The sequence below is a fragment of the Ascaphus truei genome, chromosome 2, assembly GCF_040206685.1.
Source record: "Ascaphus truei isolate aAscTru1 chromosome 2, aAscTru1.hap1, whole genome shotgun sequence".
Classification (NCBI taxonomy): domain Eukaryota; kingdom Metazoa; phylum Chordata; class Amphibia; order Anura; family Ascaphidae; genus Ascaphus; species Ascaphus truei.
The window spans coordinates 425,775,123-425,800,740 of NC_134484.1; the positions used below are offsets into that span (position 1 = coordinate 425,775,123).

At 41.3% G+C, this 25,618-nt stretch overlaps 1 protein-coding gene across 19 annotated transcripts in view; it reads left to right on the plus strand.

The window, feature by feature from the left end:
* SVIL (supervillin) overlaps positions 1-25,618 on the plus strand; it is a 191,890-nt gene that overhangs the window by 153,594 nt on the left and 12,678 nt on the right. For all 19 annotated transcript variants that reach the window (XM_075587689.1, XM_075587697.1, XM_075587701.1 and 16 more), the window contains 14 exons: positions 5,495-5,645; positions 6,341-6,430; positions 7,231-7,317; positions 8,432-8,609; positions 10,479-10,651; positions 11,277-11,432; positions 12,656-12,792; positions 13,713-13,860; positions 14,014-14,159; positions 14,875-15,050; positions 16,507-16,654; positions 18,139-18,415; positions 20,731-20,879; positions 23,404-23,509. In XM_075587689.1, coding sequence (XP_075443804.1) covers positions 5,495-5,645; positions 6,341-6,430; positions 7,231-7,317; positions 8,432-8,609; positions 10,479-10,651; positions 11,277-11,432; positions 12,656-12,792; positions 13,713-13,860; positions 14,014-14,159; positions 14,875-15,050; positions 16,507-16,654; positions 18,139-18,415; positions 20,731-20,879; positions 23,404-23,509 — 2,122 coding nt within the window. The remainder of the gene's footprint in view (positions 1-5,494; positions 5,646-6,340; positions 6,431-7,230; positions 7,318-8,431; positions 8,610-10,478; positions 10,652-11,276; positions 11,433-12,655; positions 12,793-13,712; positions 13,861-14,013; positions 14,160-14,874; positions 15,051-16,506; positions 16,655-18,138; positions 18,416-20,730; positions 20,880-23,403; positions 23,510-25,618) is intronic.

The following is a 25,618-nucleotide window of genomic DNA, read 5'->3' on the forward strand; positions in this document are numbered from 1 at the left end:
CAGCCTCGATCCTGCCAATGACACGCACCCCCCTCGCGCTTGTAAAATTCAACAGGACAGTCTGCGCTCATGCTTGGAGAGCATGAGCGCGCTCCGCGGCATCGTAGCCGCAACCTAAGGCTAAGGCCCCGGTCACGCCGCTGTAACGCGCGCCCGCGCTTTTGGCGGCGCGTTAAGCCGATTCCCCGGTCTGCAGCTCACTGCAGGAGGAGAGACCGGGGGGGGCGTGGCGGAGGAGTGACGGGGTCGCGGCCATGACGTCACCCGGCAGGTTCGCCCTCATTGGCTGAACCGCCGGGGGGCGTGCCTAATCGCTCGACGCGAGTCCTAGCTCTCGCGCGAGCGCTGCGGCCCCCCCTCGCAGCGGGCCCGGCGCCATTGCGGGGAGGGCTCTCGTGCGCGCAGCGTCCGCCACAGCGGACGCTGTAGTAGGCAGCGGGGGCAAGGCCTAAGGCTAGGTCCCCGCTGCAGTCGGCGGTACGCGCGGCCTCGTGCTCGCCTCCCCCAGCTCCTTACCTTCTTCCTGGCAGTCCCCGGTGCCTCCTCGCTCCCTGGCTCACTACATACTGTGACGCGTCAGCCAGCAGGGGCTACAACAGGATGGTGTTCCTGAGCGGCAACGCGTCACATGGTGCGCTAGGGAGCCTATCAGAGTTAATCATCAGATGACCAGGAAGCTGCAGGAGGAGATAGGCAGGGGGAGGGAGGGGTGAGCGGGACAAGTGTGTCCTCTGGTCCCCGCTGCAGTCTTTTAACATGCTATGAAACCATTTTCAATGAAATTGTTACCTTGCACTTTTCATTAGTGTTTTGCAGTAGTATTATTTCTTTTTGTAAATGTGTGATTTTGTTATAGCTCCCCTGATACATATTTTCTCCCCTGTATACTCATACCCTTGCTTTGTGCTCGTCGTGGCCCCGCCCCCCGTCATGGCTGCACCCACCCGACCCGTTTTTTGGCCATGCCCCCCCTCACCGAAATAAGGAACCTACAGATCGCGGTGAAGCGCCGTGCACGCGTTGCCAGGATGCAAGGCGGGTGTGCAGCGGGGCCTTAGCCTAAGAAGGCAGAGTGTTTCAAAGAAAAGACCAGTGGGATCCTAATGGGACCTGAATTATGTACTTTATATTAAATTGCTAATAACTTGAATATATTTGGTATCTTGGTATAAGAGTTACAATCCTGGGGAATAAGAATTGGATCAGATGGTGCAAAAATTACCATCTGATAAAAGAGCTGATAAGGATGTTTTGGACAAAGATTTTGAAAGTTATCTAAATTGACGTCTGCCTAAATTGTCCTGGCTCCATTTGTCAATGGGATTTACGATTTCAATGATTTACAGGCATACCCCGCATTAACGTACGCAATGGGACCGGAGCATGTATGTAAAGTGAAAATGTCCTTAAAGTGAAGCACTACCTTTTTCCCACTTATCGATGCATGTACTGTACTGCAATCGTCATATACGTGCATAACTGATGTAAATAACACATTTGTAACAGGCTTCACAGAAGACTCCCCGCTTGCGCACAGCTTCGGTACAGGTAGGGAGCCGGCATTGCTGTTCAGGACGTGCTGACAGGCGCATGCGCGAGCTGCCGTTTGCATATTGGGCGATATGTCCTTACTCGCGAGTGTACTTAAAGTGAGTGTACTTAAACCGGGGTATGCCTGTAAGCAGCAAATCTATCTAACCAGTTGATGCTTTCGATCTTCCAAAAGTGGTTGATTGGTCAGCAAATTGGCAGAATTCTGGAAATGCAGCCCTTGACTTGGATTCTGATTTAGTGAATTGCTACATTCAGTGGTGTCTAAGGAGTGCAAAGGCTTAGCACTTTATAGTAAATCTGGGCCCTAATCACTTCTCAAAGTGGCCTAAAGAAAAAAACAGGCTGTTTCTGAGCAGGCCAACAGGTAGAGAGGCCTTAGCAGTCGGCTGTATTGCGAAAATGCCATGGTTGTTGATGAATGCTATTTAGCATTCAAATGAAGCTGGTCAATATACAGTATAGAACTCGCTGAGGAATTGTAAACACTGCTATCCTTAATCCATTGCATACACATTGGAACACGGGGTTAAAGTACGTCATTGGCAAAGACAGATGTCTCTTGTCTATCCCTTGGAACAGATCGTTCAAAACACAGATTAATAGTCTGTTCCATGGGCCAGTCTGTAGCATGACTGATAAAGGTCAAAAATCAGGCGTCTAGACAACACTGTAACTGCTTCATGACCATCTGCTCAAACATTGGCTAGTAAATAGCAGGTAATGCTCTAGTTTACAATGATCAGAAATGTGATCTTTTCTAAGGACCAGATTCTATCTTGTGTTGGCACTGGAAGTATCCTTTCCATGAATAAGGGATTTATGGTAACCGTGGCAATTCATCCATTGTTTTAGATCCAGATCTGAGGTTGATTTTGAATATAGAGCAATGCTTTCCAAACTACTTCTATATCTATATCATAAAACCAGAGCGTCTGCTGCATTATCGCTAGTTTTTGTGACTACAGATGACTGAATGGCTGATGCGCACAAAATTGCCAAACCTAAATATCTTCTAAGTATTTATTTTTAAATTGACATTCTGCATAAAAGAAAATAAAGGACAGTATGTATTCTTTCCTTGCAAATCAACAAATAACATTCAAACAAACTTTTTTTACAGTGGTGCAAATTTCTTTGACATTCATAGGAGCTTTTGCTAAATTCATTGGTATTGATTTTCCCATATCTCATTGGACCAATTGCTTTATCTCTAGTTCTCTTTCTAGGCTACATCTGTAGGTCTTGTTACTTAATTTTCCGTGTAGTTGTGGGAAAAGGTTACCGTGGAGTAACAATACAGCCAGTGCAACTGCACTAATCCCAAGGCACATAAATTAGGTTGTTTTTTTTCTTCTCTTTCCCCTAGCAGCTCTGGGAATAGCAAATCCGACTACACATGTATGTTGTGAGAATGCAGCGACTCATTTTCCTGGTTCAGGTGCTTCTCATTTCTCCTTTGCATAGTGCTGGGTATTCTGTTCTTTTTAAGAACACATTATCAAGCACTGCATCTTCATATATACAGTACAGAAGTTTGAAATCAAACAAATCTTTCCAGAGGATTTTCCAAAAGAATCACAAATTTTCCTCTACCATAAATGTTATCTGCCCTGGAGTTGGGAAGTAAACCAATCTGACTCCAAGCCAGTTTTTATTGCTTGGTACTGTACTTGCCTGTGAAGGTCAAACAATGTATTAAATGAATGTGCATTAAGCTGGTTAGTATTACTTTCTGTAAAGATAATAAAATATACAAAAATTGCTGTTTTAATTTCATTATCTTGCCCATCCATAAATATGAAAAATATTGGATGTTTTCAGCAGCTGTCTTGGCTGATCTGCAGAAATATTTGTATGTTTTGTGCTTCCTGATGTACTTGCAGGGCTGTAGGACACGCAGCGACCGATTTCAAAATCCGCCGCCCCCCGGGCACTAGCCTGTGTGGCCGCCTCCTTTCTGCTGCCCTCCTGCTCCTTTGGCATCCCTGCGTCAAATGATGCCACGCATGCCACAGATGTGACATCGCACGGTGGCACGTGACCATGGCATTGAGACGCCACGTTTGTGAGGCCCGCTTCGTCATTTGATGCTGGGATACCAAAGGAGCTGGAGGCGGCTGACATAGGCAAGTACCTTCTCTTTAGGTCCGATAGGCCCGAGAGTGCGGCAAAAGCATTGCCGCCCCCAAATGTTGCCGCCCCGGCCTAGCAGGCCTAATGGGAAATCTAACACTGAGGACATGTCATGAGCACCTTTATACAGCATTATGTAAATGGTATTCTATTAGAATTTTTGCATACCCTTAAAGTCGCCGTCCACCCTAACTAACGGGAGCTGAGCCGTGCTTTTTTTAGCTTATGGAACCCCCCTATGTGCATGCATAATAGGTATAGAAAAAGGTGCACTCACATGACCGCTTGCTTTGACCTGCCTTGGGTGCGTGCCATGTGCCAAACGGTGCAATCCATGCAGCAATGTTATTCTCCTTCCAAGCAGGGAAAAAAGGCTGCACTCCAGAGGAACAATATTGGATTTATTTGAAGTGAAATCAAATCGATGTTTTGGTCCCAACCATGGACCTTTCTCAAAGGTCCATGGTTAGGACCGAAACGTCGATTCCGAGAATACATAGCTTCACTATGTGCATGCATACATTTTTTTGTTTTTTTTTTACTTGGTCACTATGACCTAATTTGACTTCAAAGGGGCCAAAAAATGTTTTCACCCTTTGAATGATATTACATTTTTTTTCCATTCCACCTCCTGTGAATGTGACAATTAGTTGACTGGAAAAAAAAAAACATTGTTAATTATACTTGTTTCTTCAGGCCAGTAATTCTAGACATGTCTTCAATATTTTTTTTTTTTATATAGCAGTGCTGATTTTCGTGTTGACGGACAAAAAAATAAACCTGACCTTTTCTTGATACTGCAGTAAGAATGGAAAGGTTTTGGGTTTCTGTTTAATTGAACTTCCTCTGTACGGTAAAGCTACGGAGTGGTTTCCCTGTCATGTTTTTCATCTGATAGCGTCCAACAAACCCTTTATCTGTTGGTGCCAAAATGGTCAACAGAGGCAGGGACTAGAGCAGATTAGGGAGTATTGTGTCTCCTGGAAATGTACTTTGTTTTGGCAGTGCATTAGAGTAAAAGGCCTGTTTGTTTTTTATTTTGTATATATTAATTTTAAATGTGCCTAAATAGTTTTCAAGAACTCGCTAAATTATTATATTTGGAGCAAAAATGTAAGCTAAGGAATCCTTATAAAACTTTTTTTTTTTTGTCTTGTAAATCATAACTATTTCATAATTAGGCCTAATAATTTGTGTACTACTCAAAGACCGCAGATCTTTTTACTCTCTAAAATTGCAAGTTTATTTCACAGCATAAAAAGGTGGTAAACTTTCGATTGGTGTACATACCTCTTCTGTGTTTCAGTTTTTGCTTTATATTTTACTGTATCCTAATATTACATAAAATGCTGCTTTCGTGTTTAGTGCTATAAATAAAATCATACATATAGAATAGTATTCCCTTAGGTGACACAGACGCCTTTTAAATTAGGCATGTAATATAGTGCACGCTTGCGCTACCGTGCGCACGCATCAATTGCAATTGGCTGTGGGAGGATGACATTGAGACGCGCGTGAGCGGTGGCACGGCAGATCATGGCAAATATATGAAAATTTATATTTTCGCGCTGCTGCCGCGCCACATGATGCTGCCAAGCCAATCTCAGCCCCTAGCCGCGCACGCCACCGCTTACAACATACTAACGAAATGCACGCCACGTGCATGCGCACCAGCGCGCTCTGTATTACAGGCCTAAGATGGTTTTTTTTTATTATTATTTATTTTTTTACCAACGCTTTTTTTGTTCTGAATTCATTACAACCTCTGGTATGGACATCTTAATAAATGGACTTATTTTTTATATAGCAAAGAGTGGCCAGTGGCAATGATTCTCGCATGTCTATTGAAGAAAGGAAACAGCTGATTACAGTAAGGGAGGAATCGTGGAAAACAAAGGGCATAGGAGCAGCAAATGACTCGACACAGTTTTCAGTAGCTGGACGCATGGTAAAGAAAGGTTTGTACAGAAATCCTCATCTCCAATCTCTTTAAATCATTAGTAGTTTTCTTTGTACTCCTTTGCTTGACAAAAAAAAAAGCAGGCCTGCCCTTGAGTATCCGAAATTCTAGTTCCTCAATTACAATACTCACAGCTACTCAAATCCTGTGTGGGACTCAGCATCAAGTAGCAACGTGACACGTACGTACGTGGGATATGGGGGGGGGGGGGAGGAGTGGATGACTTCTGTAATTTAAAGCTGCAGACCAAGCAATATCCTACATTTGATTTTTTTTTTAATTGCGTCTTATTTCCTACTATATGAAACCACTGAGAGTGCAATATATACGGGAACCTTTTGTGTTACCCCTCCGGGGACTCAAACATATGTTTACGTTCATTCATTTTCCCTGATGCACCTCCAGTACTAAGGTTGAGCGGTAGGGCGTACTGTTTATACCACATGATCTTCACCACAGAACTTTGTATCTTTGGTCCTCTTCTGCTGCACTGACAGCCATTTAGTGAACCACCGAGTCGAATCGTCACCGATTTGATCGGCTAATTACTTATCATTGTGTGGATTGTATTGCTGCACATATTAAAGGGGGGAAAACGGCAGCTTGGTTGGACTGCTGCTTTAATGCGTTACTTAGTGGATTGAAAGGAAAAGCTTTTGTCTTCTACTTTTTTTTTCTTTCTATCTTATGTAGGTTTGGCATCGCCTACAGCAATAACACCGCTGGCATCACCGCTGGCTCAAAAACTAAAAACTACAACACCAGTTTCAAAGCCCCTAGAAGGTAAGCAAATATTTCATGATCTTCGGGGACTGGACGTTAAGAAACTAATTTTGCAAAGGTTTTGTTCTTTGTCCCTTACAGTGCTCTGCAAATGAAACTAGAGCGGCCTGAAGTGCTTAACAATGGGTTTGATTATGGATACAGCAGCAATTCAAGCCAGTGATTTTGTTTTTTTTTTAATGTGTAACATAGCATTGAAACACTGGGTCACAAGAGCTGAACCCCATTTATTTCAACTCTGGGGACTCCCTGCTTCCGGTGATACTTAACTCCGTAGGGAGTGCCGGTAGCCACTCTATTCGGCTAGCAGGGTTCTAATGGCTGCTTTTCAAAGCTTCTGCGGGCCAATAGGAAACCATGACATAATCGATGTGGCTTCCTTTTGGCCCATGTGACGCAGGAGCTTTAAGAAAAGATACCGGCACTCCCTTCGGAGGTAGGTATCTCTGTAAGCAGAGGGTAGCCGGAGCTGAAATTAACGGGTTCGGCTCTGGAGACCCCCTGCTTGAATCCTCTTTAAAAAAAACAAAAAAACAATGGCTTGTATTGCTCATGTACAATGTGACGTTTGCATTCTGCAGCACTCCATGGCTGTGGAGCTCCCACTTGAGCCCAGAAGTAGAAGTGACTCCACAGGCCACAACCACATGATGCTCTTAAAAGGTCTGTGCTGGCTCCTGTTCAATTGGATCAACCGCTCAAGGGAAAGCATAGGGATATCGAGGGAACAAGTTTGATCCAAACAGGTTGAAGTTTGCATCGGTTTACATTTTTTAAATAAACTTTTATATTCTCTTTAGAAATCGAAGCCAAGCCCGAGATGCATTTGGAATCAGACAGGAAGTTAGATAAACTTGAATCGTTTTTGGGAAAACTGCATAACAGAGGTGAGTTCACATAGTTGGGGTGTAAACTGAGAAACCTTTCTTCCGAATTTCGGAATCCTCTCTCGAGTGCTAGAAATCCTGCACACTTTATGGTTTCCTGTCGAATGCACATAATACCTACACAGTTGTTTTTCTCACTGGTATCCTACCAGGTTTGTTTAACCATTCGTGTAACAAAGTACACACGCTACCTTTTCCATGTAAAGGGATTTAAAAAAGATATTGCTGGCCTTATTCAGTTATTGTTGTTCCTCCTTAAAGCAGCAAAACATGAAAAATCCGGTGGGGTTGTTTTTATTTATAAAAAATAGAACACAAAAAAACAGTTCTGTAGTACTAGATAATACTGTCTGCTTTTTTTTTTTTCTTTTAACTCCTTATGCCGTTTTTTATTTTCATGTACTGTTCATCCATTGGTTGCTACAGCAACCATTTAGAGTCTTATCCACTTCCTCTTTGAAACCGGCTCTGACAGCTTTTTTGAGATCTTCGCTTTTGAAACACAGCAAAAGATTTGTTAGTGATCCTTTGTTGCCAAACAGACACTATTACTCTGAAAGCTGTAACAATAATGTTACATGTAGTAATATAATGTTGCATATCAGCTGCAGAATTTCACAGACTGCATTAGAAGGCGGCCATTTCGTTAGGCAGAGAATCGAGATTTTTTACACGTTTATAACAGGAGCACCAAACAATTGGCAGTTTAGGTAAGAATGTAGAATTATTCCGTGTCACGTGCTTTACATATAAAAAGAAGTGGGGGGAAAGTTGGAGGAATGTAGTATTGCTGCTGTAATGATCAAAAGTTATGATTTCTTAAGTAACCTGCAGAGATCAAAGCTGGTAGTGGAGTACCCCACAGCAGGAAGCTTTATGATGATGTACCCAAACAGTGGGAAGCTTGATAATGATGACGACGATCATGTAGCTTAGGTTATTTTTGTATGTTTTGTATGCTGTTTGTTTTTGAAAGCCTTGTGTTCGGCCGCGCCAACCCCCTCGCGAGGAAATTAAACACAAAACGGCTTATTTGCAGTTTATCTTGTGATGAGCTTTGTATGAGATCAATATCTCTGGTCTCACTTGTGGGGGTTTTTTGTTTCGTCGGCAGCCGGTGGGATACATGACACCACGCTGACCGTCACAGGAAAATCTGTGAAAGAGGTGATGAAGCTCGATGATGACGAAACATTTTCAAAATTCTACCGCTCCTTGGATTACCCAGCAACCATTGAGCCATTCGATTTCGATGATGATTTTGATGTCATTTTTAACTCCGAGGAACCCAAGTGAGTCTTATTTCTTTCAGTTTGTTGCATCATAACTTCTACGTTACTTATAGACTGTCCCTAAATACTGATCGCATGAATATAAAAGCTGCCTGCAAGTCCTAGACACTTGACTCATGCCCTGTATAACTAAACACTATATTCCTTCTTATTCCCCCCTTTAACATACGCTTGTTATTCTGACCCCATATGTGAGGCGCTGCTTTCAAAAAAGCTCTCTAAAAAATACATTTCTAAACTGCTGACAGCAAATTATTTTCATGTAATCCTAGATGCTTGAGTTGCAACACTTTCATGTCTGGTCCCAATGCAGTTGTGAAAAATAGCATATGATGGACTCTTTACGTTGAGTAAGATTTCCCTAGTGTAATAACCATACGAGCTCTCTAGTCTTTTCTGCCCTGTCCTTTTCCTGACTTATCCCATGCTGCCCTGACCTGTAGGTTTCATATTGCAGCACTTTTATTACTTGATGTAGGAATAAAGCTTCGCGATTTCAACCGGTTCCTCATTTCTCCCCTGTGGCTATGAGCAGCAGGATATACAGTTCTTACATATTACACAGGCTTCGGGCTTCGTTTTAATGTGAATCATTTCTTCACATCACACAGACTTCATAGATTATACCATATTTTATTTGTAGCTCGACTCTCGTTCTGCCTCTCTCGTTCTGCCTCTCTCGTTCTGCCTCTCTCGTTCTGCCTCTCTCGTTCTGTCTCTCTCGTTCTCTCTCTCGTTCTGCCTCTCTCGTTCTGTCTCTCTCGTTTCTAACGATATTATAGCTGTTTATACTGTATGTGTAGGCTGATGTTTCTGCCTAGAACGGTACTACAAAGGTTTTGTTATACAATATATACACTGTCTGCATAATACAAGGGTGGCCAATTCCAGTCCTCAAAGGCCACCGACAAGTCAAGTTCAGCACAGGACTGAGCCACGTATTGAGCCACCTGTACTGAAGCAGGGATAACCTGAAAACCTGACCTGTTCGTAGTCCTTGAGCACTGGAGTTGGCTACCCCTGACCTAATTCAAGCCCTTGACCCTGTGCGTTTTTTTTTGTTGTTTTTTTTAAACAAGGTTTTAGTTGTCCAGTTGCATGTTTTTGACATCTGACAAACATCAAAAAACTAAAAGCATAACAGAATATAAAAAACTTGAATAAAAGGTTATGGGCCATACCTACTATATATTCGTCAATATAAACATGACTTCTGTACTCCTCCCCACATGTGCTTTCTGTTCTTCTGAGCCAGTGGGAATTGCGTTAATGGATATTAAATGTCATCCTAGATGAATTGCTTATTTTGACTCTGGAAGTGCTTCTGTCTGCTAATAGAACATTGCAGTTACGCACGCATGTCAGAAGCATTCTTTTCATCTGTTTACAGGCACAAAACGTGATCGAGACACTCAGTTGGGACTGCCAGATTGTGCCATATATTTCATGCCTTACCTTAAATGGGCTAAATTCTCTGTATATCTCAACATTACCATTCACTAAGGAGTAGATTACATTGGGGGATGAGGGGAGAGAAAATTATACTCGGTCTATTGTAAATGATGTTGGCATGTATAGTAGTGAAATATAATTTCAATTAGATCTGGCCATATATTTCGCAAACAATCACTGAAACAAAATTGGCCATGTGGTCCATGTTTATCGAGAGCCATATGTACATGCCAGCAGGTAATTATCTCATCAATTATATGCTTAATCGTATAACATTAAGCATCTGTTTCGCAGCTATCATCGCCCTCAATAGTAAATTGGAGGTCCATGGAGTTGAGCGCTAAAAAGCCAAAATGTGTGTAAAAGCAAATCCTATGCTGCTCTTGTAATCTGCTCATGTATTCAAATGTACTGTAGGCTGACTTCTGCTGTAGCAGAACACAAACGTGCAGTGAGACCAGTGCGCAATGTGCAAGCCTCCGGGAACCCTCTGAAGATGCTGGCAGCAAGAGAGGACATCCTACAGACGTACACCGAGACCAGGCTCAATGTGGCATTCATGGAGTCCAAGCGAATGAAAGTAGAGAAAAGTACGTCCAGCTTCCTCTTGTCTGTAAAGTTCTTCTCTGTTGCTTTCTTTCTCTAATCGTTGACGTTAAACAAAGTAAAACTTTCTTGCTGTACTACAATACAACACTGGCTATAGTGAGGTTTGGTACCTTTTATTTATTTTTATTTTTCTGTGGACATTTTACCCCAAAAGATATCTGGCTTTCCGTGGCTGGGGCTCTCTTCGCTTTCTCTGTCATTCATGACTGAATATATTTTTCTTAGTAGGCGCTGGCACTGTACACTGCGTTGTGCTTAATTTTTTTTTTTTAGGCTCAATGAGTCCCTGCTCTGAAGAGTTTAACATCCAATATTTGGGGGTGAATGTATAATGATTTAGCCAACATCACAAGGCAATCTGCCGCTGGGATTCACACTGCATTCGCCTGCTTCATAAGCAGTGACGTTACCACTACTCCTCCTACCAGATCATTTCTCCCCTCTGTTTTTTCTGTCCGAAATGCGTGTCTTGTTGCATTTGCCAACATGGCAAATATACACAGTTTTTATAAGAAAATAATTGTCCTACATATTTAATGGGAACGGACCATTGTGTTCCAGTTTTATCAAATCTCCCACGTATACATATTTCTTTTATATTTCCAGTGTCCAAAAACTCAAACTTCTCGGAAGTGGCACTCGCAGGGCTGGCAAGTAAAGAAAACTTCAGCAGCGTTAGTTTGCGCAGCGTGAACCTCACAGAACAGAACTCTAACAATAGTGCTGTGCCGTACAAGAAGCTCATGCTGGTACAGATTAAAGGTATGTACATGGCGTCTGCACCCGTTCTGAGCGAACGTGGGGCACAATGCAGATTATTTCAGTGAAGGCACTTGTGTTACCGCTCTATATTTGTCTTGTCCCACTTCGGCATTTTCACTGATCTTTGCAAAAAAAATTGCCACTTGTAAGCACATTCACATGTCTGAGACAGGTCTGCAGATCTGCTTCCCCCCCATTATCTCTTTGCATTCAATGCTTCCACTGCAGCTAGGAATTCTGGGAAATGACATGCAAATGCGCACACAGTGTCACCTGTTGCTGCTTATCCATTTAACATGGACCCCTATAAGCCTGCTGTATTACACAGCTTTTCAGCACAGCCCTATCCCTCATCAGTGTGCGGTTGGTTGTACTGGATTTGCAATTTCAAGCTGGGATAGGTTTCAACCACACATTAAATAAGTTATGGTAGGTAAAGAAAATTGACAAAAGCCCTCCACCGTATAGCATACAGTGAATAAAAATATTATTTGTGAGTAAATTCACGTGTCAGACACTGATTTTTGAAACACACTCAATGTTGGGATGTGCACTGTAATCCCATATGCATCTCGACTCGTGCAAGCGAGACGGATAGTAGCTACCCTTTTAGTCTGGCTTTTTTCTGAATTGGTTTTAATAACCCAAATAAAGTGTAACACCTCATCAGTTCTGTTGCAGTTGTTTCTCTGTATCAAAAATGATTTGTATGTTAAATTATGGTTTGTGTCATTTTGAATTAAATCAGCTCTGTTCTGTAACGTTTGAAGATTGTTTTGCTCTACATTTTGCCCTGTGATTGACGCGTTAAAAAAATAATTTAAAAAAAATACATTGCACATGTATGTAGAAAAAAATATATATATCCTGAAAATATGTAATATTTGTAAAACCAACTTTAACACTGGTTCAGTGCCCATTTTAATGCTTGCATTCCCATTATATGCGGTTGACTGCCGTTTCCCAATTGGTTCAGAGACCTTGAGGGCCATGCATTGATATTGAGGTAGAGGAACAAGAGTGACCATCTCTCTTTTTTAAAATCACAGTCATAGAGAAAAACAAATGAAATGTTTTGACTTTCAAGAAAAGAATATACATGGGATTGTGCCATCCATGTCCCTATTAATAATATTTCTTTAGTTTGGTACACAAGTAAGCACGGTTATGGAATAATGCACATTTGTGGACACGTCAACATTACTCCTGTTCTTTGTGTTTAGGACGTAGACATGTTCAGTCAAGGTTGGTCGAACCACGAGCTTCTTCCTTAAACAGCGGGGACTGTTTCCTGCTGATCACTCCACTTCACTGCTTCTTGTGGGTTGGAGAGTTTGCAAACGTCATCGAAAAAGCTAAGGTTAGTGTCCTGAAATGTTGACATTTCTGACTCACGATTTTCAAGTGATGGACGTATTCTGGCAGCGATCTAAATAGCACAGAGATGCTGTGTCACCTATCATACTATATAAGGCCAGGAAATAGTTGATTTATGTTTTTCCTGCTTAAAGATCTATTGCTGCTCAGCATGTTAACCCTTTGAAGCAGACTTGGAGTCAGGAAATCCCTGGGAAAGATGCATGTGCCGCTGCATGACACTTGGGCTAACTTGGATAATTGTTGTTCTGCACAAACAGATATGTTCGAAGTCTGAGGTTATGTTAGGGTCATAACAGGAAAGCTTTTTCGAGAGAAAAAAACTGTCAGTTCTCCAGTGAAAGGAAGTTCCTGTCAGTTGTGATGTTCTGTAAACACATCTGGTTCAGTCTTTATTGTGTTGGAGGGGTCCGTATTGTGTTGTACAGCTCCCCCATTCTCAGATCTGAAGCGTTTAAACCACAAGTGTTTAATGACCTGTTCCCCTCTACCTCCTATTGCACATGATGTTTCCTCTTTGAAAGTTATATACATTGTAATCATCCATCATTGTTTAGTTTGCCTGAAATGATGAATTTTTGGTAGAGGGACAATTTCCACTCTTACCACTCCCAAATAAGCAATACACAACACACAACACACACCACACCTGCAAACTCTTATGAACGAAACTTCTGGACTCCTTCCCAGCCGATATCTCCCAGGTGGATAATATGGACAGTAGAGCTGTCTCCGGAAAAAAATATGTAATGAGAAACAGAGCATGTGAAGACTAGCTTGATTTTAATGGTTTGCATAAAATAATTAGGTGATTACTGTAATCGTTCCTCAACAAGATTATCGTAAACACAGTATGTTAAAGATTTTCATCAGTGACTGACTAAAATATTTCATTTGTTTTAGGCTTCTGAGCTGGCCTCGTTAATTCAGACAAAGCGGGAAGTTGGATGCAGAGCATGTTATGTACAAACTATTGAAGAAGGGATTAACACCCACACACACGCAGCAAGGGAGTTCTGGAAACTCTTAAGCGGTCAGACCGAATTTCAAGGTAATGTTGGGAAAGAGGTTATTTAGTGTGTTTTTTCTTCAAATGGAAAAAGATTAATAATTAATCTAGAAAGCAAATAGGACTGTAATGATACTATGCCCTGCAAATTCTCTCTTCCTTTTAAAAATTATTATTTTTTATTTTTTATACAAGGTGCTGGAAACCCAGAAGAAGATGAGGGCTATGAAACTGCGATCATTGAAACAAACTGTATCTACCGTTTAGCAGATGATAAACTGGTTCCTGATGATGATTTCTGGGGTAAAATACCCCGATGTTCCCTTTTACAGTCTAAAGAGGTTAGCATTTCATTTTGAGGATAATATCACAGAATTATATTTTTTCAAAATGAGCATTGGTATATGATCTTATTATTTCTCCAATGTAAAAAGTTCAAATCATATGCTCATTTTTTAGCTTTAGTCACCATTTTCAAGTTTTCAATCTACCACCAATCCAAAGTAGATTTCTTTATCAATAAATTTGCCTTAAAAACCTGAAGAAAAATAACTACTACTTTAAGCCACTTTTTAGTGCGTGGGACTTCTGAAAATAACCCTTTATTCTATCAGAACTCTGTTCTAGAAGTAGACTTTTGATGATAAGCCATACAGTTCTGTCCGATATCAGTCTTTAAGAAATTCCTGGAGAGATCAAAGCACAATAATTTTTATTTTTTTTGAGGACCAGCCTGAGACTGTCTCCATTGAATATCGAACAAAATGAGTATAGTAAAGGAGATTGCAACTTTCTAATAGACCCACAAAAGGTGTATCCAGATTTTTACTAGGACTCAACATTTTCTGTGATGGAATAATCTAAAAAGATACAAGCCTTTACCTGACTTGTTACAACATAAAATTAACTCAACGGGGTTTATTAAAAGGAAATGTTAACAATAACATTGATTTCCAAAGGAGATTGTTCTTTTAAACGTTGGGCTATGCATGGTATACCTTTTTTAAGATTGTTTCAGTGTAATGAATCATTTGTGTTAAATGTTGATCCTTGTAGGTTCTGGTGTTTGATTTTGGCAGTGAGGTGTATGTGTGGCACGGTAAAGAGGTGACTTTAGCTCAGAGAAAGGTGGCATTCCAGCTAGCAAAACACCTGTGGAATGGTATCTTTGATTATGAAAACTGTGATATTAACCCTTTGGATCCCGGGGAATGCAATTCTCTTATACCAAGGTAAGAAGTCCGTCTCTATTTTTTTCTTTTGTGCATTATTGCATACTGTTTTTGGGAATGTGCCCTCTGTCATACCGTCTTGTAGGTGGTTACATAAAAAGGTGGTCAAATAGACACGGGCTGACTGCAAATAATATATGCCGGCCCACCCTAACTTATACGGTTTTGTGAAGCCTAGTGCCCATTTGAGTACTGGCTTGTTCCTAGATTTAAGATATGATTTTTGTTATCTTGCACCATATATACATATATGCCCACACACTCTATGAATGTGTTTTGTGAAAGAATACAAAAAAGGGAAATTAAACTTATTTTACTGAACACTTTTTTTTTTTATAGATTCACTACTCAAAAATCAAAAGCAGTTTGCTCCAGTGATTGTAGCTTCCGTTACCGGGTAATGGAAATCAACAAAACTACGTATATTCAGGGCACGGTTATAGTATTTCACCTGCTCCTTAACCGTTTAGTGCTGGAGAGTCATTCAAGTTGAGGCTCAAAGTAGAGTAATTTATGTATGTACATTTTTATTTAATGTGGCACCAATGAACACAATATAAACAATAGCAGACCAGGAAATATACTGTAATATAAGAGGTGCCACCAACCTAAAAGCACACTGTATAAAAAGGAATCCCTGAGGAGAGCTTACAAAGCCAGTCTGTACAGCGCCACATAGTACAAAATAATGGCTCTTCAAATGAATGGCCTGAATGCCCTATAATCGTTTTCTAATGGCAACAGAGAGAGGCTTGTTGTGGGTGGAGGGTAGCAAAGCCCAACATCACACTAACCAAAACCACTACTAACCTGCGTAATTGTGACTTAAAGGCCGTCTTCTCTCACTGTAAATGTTTTAAGAGTCAGTAAGTACTGAGATACCCTGTTCCATCTTCCTATCCAACATGTTCAAGAGATTATTATTCTTTTTTTTTTTTTTTTTTTTTTTTTTTAACTAAAGCCGAGCTGAGTTCTTTTCTGCGAGTGCCTTTCTTAGCACTTCAGTTATTGTTTAATTTCTGCTTTTAATATATATTGACCATTGTTTTAAACAATTACAGAAACACAAATCTCTCTTCGTATTTCATTTACCGTTCTTATTTGTAATTCACCTCCTTTACATGATTTATTTGACTCCGTCGGGTGCTTTGATGTCTATGCTAATGTTCAGCAGCGTCGAGGCCCACATTATGTATAGAAGATTGGGCTTCTGCTTGAATTCATAGTCCGTCTTTTCTTGTATTTCTAATCCTCCTAGAGCAGCTCATAGTAGAAGCCACATAAAGCTCCCAGGATACAGACTAACATTACATTTAACATGTAAGGTGAAGAAAGCAGCAGTACCTCAAGCACTCTCTAACAACAAAGTACCCTAAAGATACCCAATCCATTTAATGTAATATGTTTGTTTCAGGGAAACGGGATGTCTTTAAATGTTCTTCCTGTCATTGTCTAGGAAAGGACATGGACGTCCTGATTGGGCAATATTTGGTCGGCTGACTGAACATAATGAAACCATACTGTTTAAAGAAAAGTTCCTGGATTGGACTGAAATGAAGAAACCCAATGAGAAGATTTTGTGTGAGGAACTCCCACCGCAAAAGGCAATAGATCTATTTAGTGAATGAATATAGCTACACTTCTGAGGGATTGTAATTCAATGTGTTTAGGTGTTCCTGACTGGTTTTAATCTTATTTAATCTGGTTTTCTTCTGGTTTTAATCTTAAAAGGGCAGTCCATTATAGGACTAAACGAAACTAATGGCAGCGTTATGTTAACTTAAAGCAGCAGTCCATGATGCGTTTTTTATTTAATTTTTCCCCTTTAATATGTACATCAATATAATCCACACAATGATGAGCAATTGGCTAAATTGCTGATCTATCCGTTCTCCTGTGATCTAATCGGCAAAGATTAGGCTCGGGGGTTCACAAAAGGGCTGTCAGTGCAGCAGAAGAGGACCCAAGATGCAAAGTTCTGTGGGGAAGATCATGTGACCTTGCAGTCACTAGATACAATTGGTGCACTGCTAGAGGGGGCAGGACTGAAAAGGGGGTGTGCCAGAGCCTGTTTCAGAAGAGGAAGGCGATGCAACTTTGTAAATGGTTGCTATAGAAACAAAAAAATGCTAGTTACAGGGAAAGACTTTTAATGTATTGTAGAGTGGTTAAAAAAAACAAGCTACAAGTGTTTTCTCCTAGTACAGAACTGATTTATTTGAGAAGAAAAAAACATGTAGAATATTGCTTCGTCTGCAGCTTTAAGTGATCACAGAATCTTAACTTTATTCTATTGGCGCTGACCGACGGGGAGGTCGCTTCTGTGCAGGTCGCAGGCGTGGGCAACCCCAGTGCTCAAGGGCCACCAACAAGTCAGGTTTTTAGGATATCCCTGCTTCAGCACAGGTGGCTCAGTCTATGACTGAGCCATATGTGCTGAAGCAGGGATATCCTAAAAACTTGACTTTTTTTGTTGGTTTTGCTTGGGGAGGAGGCGATCTACACAGATGAGGAACAGAAGGGGGATGACTCCTCCCCTTCCTTCAGTGCCCGTGGTCTCCAGTACCGAAGGCACAGTGGCGCTCTTGTGCCGTGGCCCCTCCTGCACTCAAAGGACTTTATTACCTAGATGTGTCCTTTTAACATCAAACATATTGGTGCCATTAACTCAATTTGGTTGCAGAAAAATCCAGAGCGTGCACAAACTTCAATCATACATTTAAAAAAAAAAAAAAAAATTTTTTTATTATATACACATAATGAAGTGCCATATTTTGGTAATTTAATTATCTAACAATTTGTTGAAGTGTGCACTGAATTTTTCAACAAGTTTTTGATCTGTATCTGCCTCTGCACCTATGAGAGGCAGAAACCGGTTACCCCGTTCTTTAGTAGTCCTTTACCTAGATTGTATAAACCTATAAAGTGTGATGATTGCGTAGGTCATTTTTTCTTCATGGCTCAATTTTGGTTTCACGTGGGACCAACACAGCAGTACCCATTTGTCACCTGAGCTTCTGGAAGTCTCTCATACTGTACCTAATATAATAAGTAACTAAACAAATGTCTGTTCTACTGTATGTGACAGGAAGAACAGAAAACTGATTTCAAGCCATATGATGTCATGCTGATGGTTCCAGTTCCCCAGACGGCTGTAGGCACGGTTCTTGATGGATTAAATGTTGCCCGCGGTTACGGTTTTATTGAGGGAGAAGATCACAGGCAATTTGAGATAACTACGGTCTCAGTTGATGTATGGCATATCTTGGAATTTGATTACAGTAGGCTGCCCAAGCAGAGTATTGGTCAGTTCCACGAGGGAGATGCGTATGTGGTGAAATGGAAGTACATGGTGAGCACTACAGGTAAGGGAGCTATTGATTATTTCAAAGGCACTTGTATGACAAGCGGTCGTGAACACGAAGCTTGTGATGTTAGCAGAATACTCCCATCTAGCTCATATGTGAAACTGGGGCAAGGGAAGAAAAGATTCACTGAATTTACTTCTGTTTCAGTATTTCATATGAATACAGTAGAAACTGTTTTCATTAAACTGAAAACGGTATTATGTCTTCTATTCGTTTTTGGGGGGCTCATATGTAATCGAATAGCCTTTCTAAAATCAGTATGAATATACTGTAGTATTTGTTTGTAAAACACAAACTAGGAAACCATAAAAACAAGGTGATTTTTCGCTGTCGGGCACATCGTTCGTATGATGAACGTGTTCATTGCGCACCGCTTTATAACAAGAAAAAATACAATTCAAACTAATGAGCAATCGGGTACACACCTACAGTAGATATATTTATTATCTTTAGCATGGGCTCCATTCTTTTGTCTTTGTTTGTAATAGATCTCAGATACATGCAGCACTGTGTGCAGAAATGCTCATTTAATACATGCTTCAGCATTCATTTTGGTTGTGTACATTGGGTGATCATTAACTAAAGTTCTCATTCTCATCTCCAACCAGAAAACAATTGGCAAAGCAATACTAGACTTCACTTTTACGGTATATTATTACCGAATTATCTATATATCTATATACAGTGCTTCCACTGCAGCAAGGGATTCTTGGAAATTACATGCAAATGGGCACACAATGTTTCACCTTTTGCCTGAAATACATTGTTACATGGAACCCTTGTAAGCAAATGCAATGCAGTGGAAGCACTGTACGCTAGGTGATAATGGTGAAAGGCAGGGTTGCAGACCTGTCTAAGGCCTGGTCCCCGCTGGCTACTGCAGCGCCCGCTGTGGCGGACGCTGCAGGGACGAGAGCCCTCCCCTCAATGGCGCCGGGCCCGCTGCGAGGGGGGGCCGCAGTGCTGTGGCGCGAGTTGCTCCTGCGCTCAATAGATTTGAGAGCAGGACTCGCGACGGAGCGCTAAGCCACGCCCCCCGGCGGTTCAGCCAATGAGGGCGAACCTGCCGGGTGACGTCATGGCCTCGCCCCCGTCACTCACTGCAGACCGGGGAGTCGGCTGCACGCGCCGCCAGTCTCGCGTGCGCGCGTGCAGCGGAGGTACTGGGGCCTCAGCCTTAGACATGTGAATATGCTCACAAGAGATATTCTTTATTGGCTATTTGCCAACGGTGGGGGTTTTGTCGCCTTTTTCACCCACTGTAACTTTGTGTGTGTGTGTGTGTGTGTGTGTGTGTATGTGTGTGTGTGTGTAGATATGTAAATATCTATATAGATATCGATATCCTGACATGATTTGAGTTGCAATCCCATATGTTTTACGATCTTCACTGTATGACATAATCTATATACTGGCACTGAAAGCGCGTCCGACTACGTGCCTATACTCTTGTTTGCCCCATTCATCCCGGCCTCACACACCAGAGAGAAGAAACATATTTGCTTAGAAATTACCATAATTGAACATGATGCAAATAGGGTAATGTACTTTTCATACATCTTTCTTGCTTCAGTGTTAAAGCTTTGTGTAAAATTTTTAGACCCGAAGGCCAAACGGTGAACTAAAGCCTGTAACTGGTAAATGGGAAAATGTTCCTTTTTGCTCCCGGAGTAGCTTTGGTTGGCATGCATTGCAGAACGGCTTCACTAAAATACACACTAGTCCTCTCGATAATAGATTGACCTCTAGTCTCTACTTGCTGCATTCTATTTTGACCAGCCTGGTGGTATTGCTTTTAGTTGTTCACCAGTGTGGATGCTGGTTGGTTTCACTTGCAGCACCTCCCGTGTGCACTGGCATTGTTGCATAAATGATGCATTGACGTCTTCAACATGTCGTATACAAAAGGATGAAGGACGAGTAGTTAAAAATCGGCTCTGTACAGTATATTGGTTCTGTGTAGGAATTAGAAATCGTACAAAGTCTGAAGCGGTTTGGTTTGAGAGCGCTCGGTGATGTGCACTATACACCTTTCTTGTACACCAAGTTAGTGCATGGCCGTCTTACGTTCACATTCCATTTGAAGACATTTAGGGGTAGATTCACCAAGCTCCAAAGTGGATCATGCACCCTGATGCGGCGATCAATGGCCATTGACTTGCATTCCAGTTAAAGTAAGGTCAGGGTAGGTTACCCCCACATCACGGATTAATGCATTTTTTTTTAACTACCTATAAAGTATTTTTCCTTTCTTTCTAGATAATGACCAGTGTTCTATATCATGCAAGTATATCTTGTTTTTCTGCTTGCAGTTGGACAACGTCAAAAAACTGAGCACGTAAGGGTAGCTGGAAAAGAGAAATGTGCATATTTTTTCTGGCAAGGGCGTCACTCTCCTGTAAGTGAAAAGGGAACTTCAGCCCTAATGACCATTGAGCTTGATGAAGAAAGAGGAGCACAGGCAAGTTCTTCGTTTATAGTAAAGGTCGAAAAACACTGTTTGTCCAATATAAATTATCATGCTTCTTATGTTTGTTTTTCACTTTTTTATTTTTTATTCGGCTTTTGTTATGAGACACTTTTGTTATGAGACACTTTTGTTATACAGTTTACAATAGTTTGTAGTCCCTTTCTTATCCTCTTTGGAGCTACTTACAAGAGACAGGAAAGGAAAACTGGGGCTGCCATAAATGGAGCTTCCTATTTATAGCACAGCGCTATTTAAATAACCGAATAGCATGCACAGAGCGTGAGATTATAAGTAATGTGGTCACTAAAAAAATTAGAGAATTAGTGATCCTTAAACATGAGTCTCTTGATAAGTTTAAGATGACTTTAAATTTGAAAGGTTCCTTAAAGTAAAGTTGATGACAATGATTTTCTAATCATTAAGGGACAGACAGTCCTTTTTTAAATGTCCTGTTTGTGCTTGTTCAGCACAGCACCGCTGCTTTATTGGCAGATCTGCAGTTTATTGAATTTACTGCTCGCAGACTTGGGCTGTGTCCACGCTGCCGCTTTCGGCACAATCAATTTAAATTTGTCCGGCCATGCTCGCATAGCGCGAGCGTGCACATAAGCTCAGGGGCGCTGTGCGCTTGTCGAGACAAATTAAATTGACATTGAGGTGCGCTGAGGGGTAACATGGCCTCCTCGGTCAATCGGCGCCAGTCAGTGTTTTGGCCACGCACCCCCACTTGCGCTTACAGAAAAAGTTGCCGGACACCCGAACACTCATGCTTGTAGAGTTGGTGACGTCGCCACTCAAGCATGAGCGCGGCACGGGGGCGCACCCTTATATGGCAAGCATTATAGGAATACAGAAAAATTCCAGCGCTCCAACCAATTGGGCTAAAATATACTAGTGACATTTTTACATTTAGAAGCCTGTGTAACAAAGGAGTCATTTGGTTGCAGTTTTTTTTTAATCAAAACCTGATTCAAGCCTGCCAATCTCGTCAAGGTAAACTCCGTTTAGCAGGTAGCTGCAGTTCAAGCTGCTGCTGTTTAAAAAAATATATATATTTTTTTTTCTTCCCATTCAATATGTGTATCAATGCAATCTGCACACTGACAAGTGGTTAGCTAAGCTGCAGATCAATCTGTTCTCCTGTAATCGATTGCTTGCTCCGGGTTACTTAATTCGGTTCTTGTACAGAATTCTGGGCAATGTAATTGGAATAACTGCCCAGTCTGGAATATGATTGACTAGAGGGCGGGGCTCAAGAGCCAGAGCCTATCAGAAGGGGAAGGGGCTGTCACTTTGGAAATGCTTCCTACATTAGAAACATTAAAATGTCTTTTTTTTTAAACACACGCAGGATATTGCTTGAACTGCTGCTTTAATATATGTAATTTCTTATTGTCCATTGTCCATTGTCATAAACGTTGTGAACTGTGTGAAAATGTCCTAAAGGGGTTAGTAAATGAAGCATAGACTTATTTGTGATTGTGTGCAGTAAAAATCTGGCCGTACTTACACACACCACCTTTCTGTTTGTCTGCTATAAACACTCACCTACACTTCAATGGAGGGTGATGTGTAGACTGACAATTGGTGTATAATACCTTTATTCTAATTGGAGAATTGGTAAGGAGCTCTATCCTGAAGGGTAGAGCCATTCACCTCCAATGAACTGCTTAGTAAAACAGGAACCAGGCAAGCAGGCTTGAATCATGATGAAAAGCTGCAACCCAATGAATCCTTTTGTTACAGACATAAGTTCTAAATGTAAACATGTCACTAGTATATTGCAGCCCAATTGGTAGGAGCACAGGAATTGTTCTTAGTTTTCCATAAATATAAGGCCAATCCTTCTACCAGCTGCATCCTTCTAAAGGGAGGAGTGCAGGTAATATGTACAGTATAAGCATCAGAGGAGACAAAGGACAGACCTAAAAGGTATAGGTACCATATGGGTGCTCCACAAGTGCAGTTTCCTGGTACTCATAGCTATTCATGTGGGGTCTTCATAGGCAAAAAATGTGTTTCCTGTCTAGGCAGTATTGCAAACTTCTATTGTATATCCACTTGTGGTGTTGCAAAAAAAAAAAAAAAAAACATTTGATTTCAGTATTGTATAAATCAATATAGCATATTTCAATCTGTAAATATTTTTGATGCATTCCAGAGGCAATATACTATCAATCTACCGCACTGCTGTTTGTGTACATTTTCATTTCAGAGTTATTACCTAGTTCCTAAATCATTTTAGTTCAGTCATGCATAATTGCTCACAAAGACTGAATGTGGCATAAAAACGTCAAGTAACATCTAGAACGTATAAAGTCATTGTATCTGTACAGTTTTGTGATGTACACAGTTGCACAAAGGTAACCCACCAGATCATTGCACTTTTTGGCATTTGGAAGGTTGAAGAAAAAAATAAACATAGCCAGGTATAAAACACAAATTTTAATGGCAACCTTGTTTGGCATTTTGGATTAAAAGAAAAACTTGCTAATCAGAACGTATTAATTTACAGGTCCAAGTGCTCCAAGGGAAAGAACATCCATGCTTTTTACAATGTTTCCAGGGTGGAATGATAGTACATGCTGGCAGAAGGGAAGAGGAGGAAGAGAACGCACAGAGTAGGTCCTGATAAAACTTTTAATTAAACAATGCTGTTCTGGTCATTTTTTTTTTCTTTCCCACTTTTGAAACATGTGGTTTATTTGGGATATTGGTAGGGTTGCCTGGTGTCCGGTATTGAACCCGGACTGTCCTGTATTTGGACACACTCTGTCCAGTAAAAAAAAAAGGGTGTGTGTTCTGAGCACGTGCGTTAAAAGTGAAACTTCTTTGCTCTGCCGCTCAGTCTTTAATTCAATCAAAAACATAAATATAAAAATACAATTTTAGTGATAAAATGCAAAGAAGTTTGATTTCAAAGGCACGTGCTCGGCACACTTTTAAAAAATGTTTTTATTATTTCAGTGACTATTAAAGGAATGTATATACAATTCATGTGTTGTATGGAAACAAAAGAAAACAGCGCACAACGCCAAATAGTGAAGCAAATTCAACAATATATTATAGAATTAAAAAGGGGGTAATATATCTGCGTACATGAAAAAAGTTGGTAAAAGGCATGTAGTGTGTATCACACTGTTTACCACTCGGCAGCTGTTAACTGTAGAATCGGGTGCTTGCTTCCCTCTGCTGATGCAGCTCAGTTGATTCTGGGGCAGGACGTCAGTCTTTTCACTCCCAAGGGGATTTCCCTTCATGCAGCCAGGTTCAGCAGCTGGTACTGGGGCTCGGTGAAATCGCTCCTGCTTCCTGGCCGATATGAAGCTGCTCCTGTACCTCGGCAGGTGTATCCTCTGCACAGAGGTTAAAACGCAGCTTGCTGGGGTGCCCTCAGCGTGCCACGATGCCGCTCCGTCGCGGGACGCTGTGTAATGACGTCACTGTCTACACAGCAGTGGTGGATTCAATAGGGAAGTTTGAACAGAAGTTCAGGGAAGAAGTAGTTAATTCTACGAAACTAGTTGGATGTAACATTCTATTGCCTTATATCTGCTTACATTGGCCTTTGTCTATGTATTGGCCTGTCCTGTTTTTATTTCATCCTGTGTGCTGTTTTGGACACTTGTAAGAGACTTTGTAAGACTGTTCAAACTTCCCTATTGAATCCACCACTGCTGTGTAGACAGTGACGTCATTACACAGCGTCCCGCGACGGAGCGGCATCGTGGCACGCTGAGGGCACCCCAGCAAGCTGCGTTTTAACCTCTGTGCAGAGGATACACCTGCCGAGGTACAGGAGCAGCTTCATATCGGCCAGGAAGCAGGAGTGATTTCACCGAGCCCCAGTACCAGCTGCTGAACCTGGCTGCATGAAGGGAAATCCCCTTGGGAGTGAAAAGACTGACGTCCTGCCCCAGAATCAACTGAGCTGCATCAGCAGAGGGAAGCAAGCACCCGATTCTACAGTTAACAGCTGCCGAGTAGTAAACAGTGTGATACACACTACATGCCTTTTACCAACTTTTTTCATGTACGCAGATATATTACCCCCTTTTTAATTCTATAATATATTGTTGAATTTGCTTCACTATTTGGCGTTGTGCGCTGTTTTCTTTTGTTTCCATTCTCTTAGTGTGTGTGGGGTGCTGAGCCACCCCTGCGTTTACAGCTGCAGACGCCCTTATCCCCAACACGGTTATGTGGCATTTATTATTTAATGTATAATTATCTCACTGTGGAAGTTGTGGTTTAATTTTTTTATAAATTTTTTATCACTATTGATGGTATAGTCACTGCACTGTATATATTTATACATTTAAACTTTATAGGTAGTTAGGTAGTAGCGCACAGTTTTGTTTTTTGTTTTTACTGTCATGTGTTGTATGCTTACACACCTTGTATGTTTCTCACTTCTGGCTCTTTTTGTGTGTGTGGCCTGAGTAGCCAGCGTGTGGGGGTTGGAGCGGGGGGGGGGGGGCCGCGCATTTGGTAGGGGTTGAGAGTATTACTGCAGGTATGTTGCTTACAAATGATCTGACCGTTACGTATTCTAAATTTCCCACCAGGTATGCACCATTTCATATTCTATTTCGTAACAAAATTCTGGGAAGGGCGCTCCGTCCGCAGAATTTTTTTACGAAATAGAATATGAAATGGTGCAAATTGGTGCACACTTGGAGTGATATTTTGAAAAAATGACATAACTGTTTGATCATTTATAAATGACA